Source organism: Megalops cyprinoides, chromosome 11, assembly GCF_013368585.1.
Source record: "Megalops cyprinoides isolate fMegCyp1 chromosome 11, fMegCyp1.pri, whole genome shotgun sequence".
Taxonomy (NCBI): domain Eukaryota; kingdom Metazoa; phylum Chordata; class Actinopteri; order Elopiformes; family Megalopidae; genus Megalops; species Megalops cyprinoides.
In genome coordinates, this window is record NC_050593.1 from 37,719,005 (window position 1) to 37,728,664 (window position 9,660).

The following is a 9,660-nucleotide window of genomic DNA, read 5'->3' on the forward strand; positions in this document are numbered from 1 at the left end:
CATAATGCATTTTTGTGTTTGCTCTGTGCCATACAGTTTGTGTCCATAAATGACATAAATATGATACAGCATGTGCGGTACTGTGTTATACTCCATTATTCATAATACTTGTGAAGAACTTTTACAGTTTCTGTGTCTAATCATAAAAACAGCATGGCCCCAGTTTGAACCCACATGGTCTTGAAGCATGGCCAACAAAACACTAAAACTTTCCCTATGATACCAAGGTCTGTTACAAAAAACATATCAAAAATCAATTACAACCAAAATTTAACATTATGGCACACTCTGGATTTCAGGCAAAAATGATGAAAGAGAAATTGATCTGTGTGTAGGGCAGTTTTATTTGTTTTGGCAGTCTCAGTGTATTTCAATGAAAAAATGATTTGATTTCAACATTCTCTGACCCAGATGCAACACTCGGTTGGGCCAGACTGCTAGTGGAATGCTATAAAAAATAAACAAATGGCACTTGGCTGAAGACACATGGCCAGTGTTTAAATCACATTTATAAGATAAATAATCTGACACATTTTGATGCTTGATAATAAAGTATATTCTGGACATTCTTCTCAGCTCCTTCCCAAAGGATGGAACCCCCCTGATCCTACTGAGGGACTTCAACATTCGCCTATAGACCTCTCAAACCTCTGGATTCCAATACAATCTCCCCAAACATAGTCAAGTTACCGTCGTCCTGACTTCACTTCACTGGCTTTCCGTTGTCACTCGCATCGAGTTCAAAGCCTTGGTGCTGGCATACAGGACAGCGAATGGGACAGCCGCTTCATACCGACAAACCCTTTTCAATCGATTGCTAATGTCTGGGGATGCTAACGCAGAGGCTTCCCTGTCTCTTTGTAACCATGGTCACTGGTACAACAGACAACACTTTGAATATTATTATTATTATTGCACATCTGTATACCGTGTACCATTATTTATCATTTCAACGTTTCTGTAATATTACCATATTGCTATTAATATATGATAAATTATTATTGCTTTCAGCCTAACACTAAAATGCTAAACATACCATTATAGTAATATGAGTGTCATAGCCATATCCAGTGCTGCCGTTTTTTGTCAATGGATTGCATATACTGTATATGAAACAGTATTAGTCATGGGGTAAAAGAGGTAAAAACACCTTAAACACGTCAATATTACAGAAAAGAGGAATGATAAAAATGTAACCTAACAGATAACTAATTTGTAGCTAATTTATCACACATAATCTATAAATGTGTGTGTGAAGCGTTATCGCAGGGAAGTTGCAGTCACGTGACTCTGCGCTCAAAACTGCGGCGGCGCTTTCCGCTGAAACACACCTGGGGCGGTGAGAGCGACTGCGCCGAACCTGTGCGTGCGGAGGTTTGGGTTTCTGGTTTTTTAGGCCAAAAAGTCGGTTCAGGTAAAATATTTCTCTCCAGCTTCAGCTACAGTGATAGCTAAGTTTGGAGAACTTTGGAAGTTACGCATTTTCAGTGCGCCGGTGCAGTGTCCTAATAGAAAATCTGATTTACCAATGGATAACGCCGCATCAAAGAAACGCTGTGGTAAGCTTTCATTTATCTGACGTCTCTGAACATGGTGCCATCCCGGTAGAACCTATTCTTAAAATGGTCTATTCGTAACTAGTAAGTACGATCTGGAAATATTGAACGTCATGGATGTATTTTTATGTTGAATTTGCTTTTATGTCTCTCCCGCTTCACAGACTCCTTCCGCGACTTCTTTACATCAGCAACGTTTCTGATTTACCTCGGTCATGCCCTCTCAACGTGGGTGAGTTATAACAAATTATACAAAGTTGTTCGAGTATGGTCAATACAGAAAGTTTGACATTGACATTGAACATGGAGCTAGATAAGTTTTAGCATGTCAACATTTTATCTAGATGTGCACAGTTTATTTAGCATTACATGAAATGCCTACTTGAATTGATGCTTTATAACTTGCCACAATGGAAACAGTCCAAATATGGCTTGCAGTGCAGTGAAGCCAGATGAACTCCCTAAATTTCCATTTTGTTTGCTCCCTTGACCTCAAACTATGTGAAAAAAATGAAAAGGTTTTTACATGTAAAATCTTCATCAGTGGTTCATTCTCACTTGGGTAGAGTCAATATTCTGCTTTCCATTCATTTTACAGTGTTTGTTCTGCTCAATATTTTAATGGTTCCTGAGGCTGTTTGTCTGCATTGGAAGATCAGGGAAAGTGTACCAGTGCTCATATGAAATCGCACTTTCAGAATGTCCGGATATGGTGTGTTGTCCTGGTGTTTCATGCATGTGTCCTGCAGGGAGACCGCATGTGGAATTTTGCGGTGGCCGTGTTCCTGGTGGAACTGTACGGTAACAGCCTGCTGCTGACGGCCGTGTACGGGCTGGTGGTGGCAGGGTCCGTGCTGCTGCTCGGAGCCATTATCGGGGACTGGGTGGACAAAAACTCCAGGCTGAAAGGTGTGCAGGACCCCCCCATTGCCCCCCTCTCTCATACACTCACACAAGCGTATAATGCCACCAGCCTTGCCTTCCATTGCACTGATACGTGCTGTTTTTATTTTTACACTTTCCCTGCTCTACATCTTCACAGTTGCTCAGACTTCCTTAACTGTCCAGAACTGTGCTGTCATTCTCTGTGGCATTCTCCTGATGGTGGTTTTCCAGTTTAAGGACCATCTGGAAGAACACATGAACGGCTGGTTGCTTGTGAGTATTTCTCAAAAATTATTGTGCAATTTATAAGCATACTACTGTGCAAATTTTGCAGAGATGTTGTTGGAACATGCAGTGACATTAGTGAGGAGCCAGTCTGGACTGACCTGTGGTTCCAGTAGCAGTTGTTTATATTTGTGTGTTAAATATAAGGATCTGCATGATATCATTATGTCAGACCCTCATGAATGGGATATCCTCACTGGTTGTTGCTTAAAATAACATTATGTACTGAAATATATAATATAAAACACAAGTGAAGACTTTTATAAGAAGCACTCTACTGACGGTGTATCTTAAGCTAGCTGAAGGAGACCAGCGCAGCCACATTTGGGTCTTGTCAGTGTGTAGCTGGGCACATTTTCTATCAGTGAAGGATTCGGCTGTTGTGGTGCGTGTGCGGTCAGGCGTGTTTGTAGGCGAGAGGAGTGCGACTGGAGCAGAGCCAGTGTGCAGATCCTGTGTTTTCCTGAGGAAGCGCTGAATATGTTATGTCTTTAAGGTGATTGCTTACAAACTAGCCAAGGTATTTTTATTTTATTTCTTTTATTTTTAGACTGATATGAATGCATGTACTAATATATATTTTTAGGCTTGTCACTAAAAACACCTTGTTGAACAGACAGCCTGCTACATCATGGTAATCACCATTGCCAACATTGCAAACCTGGCCAGCACTGCTACTTCCATCACCATTCAGAGAGACTGGATTGTGGTGGTGGCTGGAGAGGACAGGAGTAAGCTGGCAGGTAAGGGTCTCCATGGAAACCGCTCAAGAGCTAAGCTCATCTGTGGGAACTGCAGTCAGCACCTGAATGCCTGTCCCAGTAACTCATGTTACCTTGAACTTCACGTGAAGTGTTTGTTCCTTTATAACTCCTGTTACACCCAAGTAGCCAGGGCCATAAAGTAGATCATACTTCCAAAAGTGCAAACTTCCTTTCAACTGATTCACTGATAGAATGTATTTTCACTCATGATGTGCAACAACATCAGATGTTCTTGGACGTGAAAGTCCTGGAAATGTGTCACGTTTGCTACAAATTTAGATACAAATTTAACATCCAACATACCTGTACTGTACTAAATGTCACGTTTAAATTATTTGTTTGTAAGAAAAGCAAATTAACCTTTTTATCCATATATTCAGACTGAATCCTGGGAATTGGGGTCTGGCTGTAGGTGTGACTGCCACTGAAAGCAGCATGAACAGGAGCTCTGTTAGGGCAGAATGAGGCCTTCTCCTAAACAAAAACAGTGTAATTAGTTTGATTTAACCAGTATTTATTGTCTTAATCCCTTGATGCGTACAACAGCAGTGGTGTCTCCATTGCTCACTGGTCCCGACAGTGTTCCATTTCATGTGCGTCAGAACATTCACTCACACTGTACCTGAGAGTGAACCAGCAGCCGGCACCTCCTCATCTGGGCAGTGTGGAACAGTAGCAGGAAGGGAATGTAGTTTCCATGATGACATTTTTCAGTTTTGCAACATTGAAATAGTTTTTATATATGGCAAAATAAGTGTTGAAAAGTAACTGAAATCCCAGACAGACAATTTAGAACTCAGTCATCAAAAGGTTAATTCATTCAAACTTGCCTGTTCATAAATCCTTGCCTCCTTTAATTTAACCCAACGTATCCTTTTGTTTCTGACAGACATGAATGCCACGGTGAGAATAATTGACCAGCTGACCAACATCTTGGCCCCCATGCTGGTGGGGCAGATCATGGCCTTTGGCTCCCACTTTATTGGATGTGGGTTCATTTCCGGCTGGAACCTCTGCTCCATGTGTCTGGAGTACTGCCTCCTCTGGAAGGTGTATCAGAAGACCCCCGCCCTGGCCATCAAAGCAGGGCAGAGGGGGGTGGACCAGGAGCTGATGCAGCTTAATTCCCAGAGAGGTACACCAGAGTTTCAGAACAAGTTATTGAACAACAGTGCAATATCCATTTTAAACAAGGCCAGATAGACTGTCACTATCTCTTAATCTGGCTTTGCACACATGCTTTTATTTACTTATTTATGGAAGGGTTTGTGTTTTGTGTTTTAATGTAATTTTATATGAGGTTTTCATTGATGCTTTTATGTTGTTTGTGAGCCCCTAACCCAAGACAATTTTCTATCATTATGTGATAGACAATAAAGTTTTTTGAATCTTGAATCTTGGATCTTGAACAAAACATGCTGTCAGTGTAAAACATTCTGTGACGTAATTACAGACATTTTACTGCTGACTTTTGCACTTTGACAGACTCGTAAGCCAGCCTTGCTGTGCTGTTAGCTGCTTGATCTCAGCATGTGCTTCTCTCCGTCTTCTTCTCAGAGCCTGAAACTCACCCCCAGCCAGCAGAGGGCGCCCAGCTGATGAGTGAGGCAGTGCTTGAGAAGAGGGACAGACAGAGCAAAGCAGGATGCTGTTACCAGATGTCAGAGCCCTTCCGCACCTTCAGGGATGGCTGGGTGGCCTATTACAACCAGTCGATCTTCCTGCCGGGCCTGTCTCTGGCCTTCCTGTACATGACCGTGCTGGGCTTTGACTGCATCACCACGGGGTACGCCTACACGCAGGGCCTGAACGGCTCCGTGCTCAGCCTGCTCATGGGTGCGTCCGCCATCTCCGGCATCTTCGGCACGGTGGCCTTCACCTGCGTGCGCAGGAGGTGCGGTCTGATCCGGACTGGCTTCGTCTCGGGCGTGGCCCAGGTCTCCTGCCTGCTGCTGTGTGTGGTGTCCGTCTTCGTACCGGGCAGCCCCTTCGACCTGTCTGTCTCCCCCTTCCAGGAGGCTGTGGCCCACCTGATGGGAGACAGCAGCTCCCTGTCCGAGCTGCAGGCGTCTGCAGAGAGCGTGCCGCCCGCTGACCTGCGGAGCTTTGCCAACGCTTCCGCCTCAGTGTATGAGACAGAGGTGCCAACGCTGGAGTCCTACCTGTCCGTCAGCCTCCTCTTCGCCGGAGTTATCGCTGCTCGAGTTGGTAAGTATTCATTAATTACGGTGGCTTGCAGGGGATGACTCAGCAGGAACAACATACTTACAGGAAGTACATTTACATTTACATTTATTTATTTAGCAGACGCTTTTATCCAAAGCGACTTACAAAAGTGCATACAGCAAGTATAGCGACAGTACGGGGACAGGATGTGTACAGTTCCACAATGAGACAGTTCTCAGCTGAGAGCAGCGTCTGTTTGAGGACATAGTACTATTAGATTTGTACAATTATAGCCTATAGGGCAGCTAATACGATACACTTTCAAACGGCGGACTTCGACAACTTCAAACGGCGCAATGAGCGTCAGGGTAAAGGCGGCAACAAGAGACAAATTTAAGTATGTCAAGATATGATTTCCACATCACACACGTACTTTTACAGACCTGAGATATATCCATATCAGCTACTATCTATAGAGGTCTGGTAATAATTGTGTCTTAACAACTGTCAAAATTATAAGGTAATAAATCAATAACATTGTATGTTTAGTTTCCACTTTTTGTTGCTCTTGCTTTTTAGGTCTGTGGTCCTTTGATCTGAGCGTGACCCAGCTAATCCAAGAAAACGTGATTGAGTCGGAGAGAGGAGTCATAAATGGTGTTCAGAACTCTATGAATTACCTCCTCGACTTGTTGCACTTTATCATGGTCATTCTGGCCCCCAACCCCGAGGCTTTCGGCCTGCTGGTCCTCATCTCTGTTTCCTTTGTTACCACGGGGCATGCGATGTACTTCAGGTTTGCCTACAAGAGCTTGAGAAGCCAGCTCTTCCTGTGTTTCTCACCTGAGCACAAAACTGAGACTGAAGGTCCTTCTCTTCCTGCAGCTGTGTAACCAGTTATAGGGGCGATGTCCCTGACAGAGGTTCAGTCACGAGTGCTTATAAGGGTTATGACCACCTTACACTCTACAAATAAGCGGGTTTATTGATACATACACCTTTTGTTAAGTTATATTTAAGTTTATTTCTGCCAAATTGTTGATTTTATAAATCAACCAAAAATTGCATTCACTGGCACAATGGTTGAAATACTCATAAAGCTGGGTTTTAAATGGAATGTAAGGATGTACGGGAACAGGACTTTTCTGCCAGTCTGATTCCCATATGCTCCTGCTGTCAGGTTGCAACACATTAATGTCCGGTATTACACTGCAGTATTGTACGCTATGTAAGCATGTGGACACTGGCAGATGGACACCCCTGAGGTGACCATACTACAGACTTTTAGCAAAGGAACAAGAGTCCCTTGATCTTTCCCTGAGTTTTAAGTAGTAAATTTGTAATGATTGTTACACAGGCACTTTAGTAATACCGCCATAACTATGGGCAAATTCAGCTCTGTCACGTCTCATGCTTTTTACAAAGCTGAGATGCTGTCTCCCTCCCTCCCTCCCTGCCCAAACCTCGTGTGTAACAGAGGCCCTGTCACATTGTTTGCTTGCTTCGGTTCAGTGCACCTCTGCTACAGAGGCATGGCGACGCTGGCTCAGTGTTTACCTTAAATATTCCACCTGGGCATCCAGTCAACACCTGATCCAGTTTAGTCACAGTGGAAACTGAGACCGACTCCCTCCGGAGGTGTTGGAGGGCATTTATTTGTATGGCCCAGCACCACTGTTTCTTGGTCATCAGAGGACTTGTGTGTCCCACTAATGGTGAGGTGTGACAGTGTGGGTGTGCTGGACAGCACTGCAGCTGTGGTCTGCCTTCATTTTAGGGAGAAATCATAGGAGACTTTGTTGTGGCCACCTTGAAATGGGTGTGATCCTTTTGAAAACAGGTGGTCTGTTGAGGTTTCTGAAAGATTACAAAGTTGGGCTGGTTTCTGTATAAAAAAGCTCAGATTCTCCCGCTCCAAGTTTCCAAGAGATGTCTGGCATGGGTGTCTGAAGTAAGCAGATTCTCATGAACAAAAAGTTAGTTTTCCTGCCTGATGTGGTTTCAGGAACATGTCCCGTTCAGTATACAATTCAGGCATGTCTATGCCTTTTAGTACAAATGCCTGTAAAATGCTATCTATGCATATATGCAAATTCATATACTGGTAATTGTTGGGGGGGAAGTATGATTTGATTATTGTGACATTTTCATGTAATGTGTCTGAATGTCTTCTGCCTTTTTTATTTGTTTTGTCCATACATTTTTTATATATATGGGTGAATTCTTAATTAAGTATGGAATGGTGCTCTTAATTTCTTTTGAAAATAGAGAGGATGAAAAGGCAAAGACAAATTAATGTCTTTGCACCTTTCAATGGATTTTACATAACAAAGCAAATGTATATAACATAAGTTTATATTAAGCATTTGCCTTTTTAAGGCAATTCTTTGTGTTGAAGTTTGTGTTGAAAATGTAATTTGTGTGGTAAAATAAGATTATCATTGTGTAAAAGGACACTCCTTACAATGGAAGAAGCACAAATGGGTGGAATAATTCCAAATAAAGGCGGTTACTCACCCATCCTGCGCATCAGTGTCTGAAAATTTCACTTCACGTGAGGGAGGCATTTGGAAAACACAGCTTCTTTGGCTTCAGTCCGTTTGTCATTGTATGGGGGGTCACATTCCTCTGTGGAGTTTTGTGATTTCGGCAGATGCTGCTGTAATAGACTCTCGCAGCCTGACTTTAGTTGAGTTGGAGGATCTGTGCTGCCATGCTGGGGAGCACAGAAAGAGGCCTGACCTTCCTCAGTGAGGGAATACTCTCACCTGAGTGACGGCAGGAGTGACGGCAGGAGTGACGGCAGGAGTGACCGCAGGAGTGAGCACACACCAGCCCAGCTTTAGAAATGCACATGCAGCACAGGCTTAGTTTATTAAGGGCTTTCTGAAATTCACTCTACATGTGTTACACAATGTTCATGCCTGGAAAATTGTACAGAGGGCAGGAGTGTTTACAGGAAAAGGCCAATGTCTGCTTGACTTTGCTGCTGATACACTGCTGGCTGAAGATAAGATACGGCTTGTTTGCTTCCCCAGAGTGGAGATGTTCTTAAAGGGACCTTCGTGATATTCCACAAATGGCTAATTACACTTTCAAGCCAGGATGGCTTTTTTTTTTTTTTTTTCATTTTTTCCTTCCTTCAGCTTTTCCTCCCATAATTCCTGACAGCATAACCCAGTGTCTCCAGGTTTGGTACATTTGTCCTTCTCAGCATTCATCCTTTCACCAAACATAAGCATTCATCCTTTCATCAGACATTAAGCACATGGACTGCAGCCCTGTGTTAACATCCACAGCTATACTCCACCTTTGAGAGTACAGTTCTCCAGGATGTTTCTCTGAAGTGACTGCTGTACATCATCTAATTTAAAGTGTTTGTAAGACTTAGGCCACTGCCGTGGATAGAGTCACTTTAGAAATGGAAGCCTAGTGATGTGCAGGAGCATCAGAAAGAGGGCCGAACAGAGACCTAATGACAGGGGAGCAGTTTCCACCAGGAGCTCAAAATGGAGCAAGAGTCGTGTTAACAGGCATGTGTTTTTTAATTGACGTTCAATAATTCCAAAATAAGGGCTGAAGGCTACAAAGTTTGTCATTATAATGGTTATAGAGCTGTGTGACCTCCAGATGCCTCCTGTAATTTTACAGTAGCACTTATATTATGCTTATCTAAGGGTGCAGATACACTGTAAAGATATATTTACTGGATCCTGCAGAACTGATGTTGCAGTGGCAGCACATGTGAGCCATATGGCCTTTGCAGACATGCAGTCGGGCTCAGCGTTTGCACCCGCATCATACATTCCATCACAGGAGTATCACAGGAGTATCACATGCTGGACATGATCATGGCTGACCTGGCACTGCCGAAAGGGGGAAGCTCCCATTGATGTGTTCTGGAAAATCTGCACACAGCTGAGCCACTTCTTCCATCATATTCTGCTGTGAAAACCCTGTGATATCTTCAATAAGCAGAACTTCTGGGCCAAGGCAAATGTAGC

At 43.4% G+C, this 9,660-nt stretch overlaps 1 protein-coding gene across 1 annotated transcript; it reads left to right on the forward strand.

The window, feature by feature from the left end:
- Positions 1-1,343: 1,343 nt before the first annotated feature.
- On the forward strand, positions 1,344-7,344 carry LOC118786004 (solute carrier family 40 member 1-like). Its single transcript, XM_036540998.1, has 8 exons — positions 1,344-1,559; positions 1,721-1,788; positions 2,306-2,465; positions 2,599-2,714; positions 3,343-3,469; positions 4,380-4,625; positions 5,048-5,698; positions 6,236-7,344. The coding sequence occupies exons 1-8, from the start codon at positions 1,529-1,531 to the stop codon at positions 6,547-6,549; spliced, it is 1,713 nt and encodes a 570-aa protein (XP_036396891.1). The 5' UTR covers positions 1,344-1,528; the 3' UTR covers positions 6,550-7,344.
- Positions 7,345-9,660: the final 2,316 nt, after the last annotated feature.

What these genes read in the sequence shown, in the direction of transcription:
- LOC118786004 (XM_036540998.1), top strand. Translation starts at nt 1,529, where the DNA reads ATGGATAACGCCGCATCAAAGAAACGCTGTG. An exon ending in GGACAGGAGTAAGCTGGCAG is followed by an intron (nt 3,470 to 4,379) that starts GTAAGGGTCTCC and finishes TGTTTCTGACAG; the next exon opens with ACATGAATGCCACGGTGAGA. An exon ending in GCAGCTTAATTCCCAGAGAG is followed by an intron (nt 4,626 to 5,047) that starts GTACACCAGAGT and finishes TCTTCTTCTCAG; the next exon opens with AGCCTGAAACTCACCCCCAG.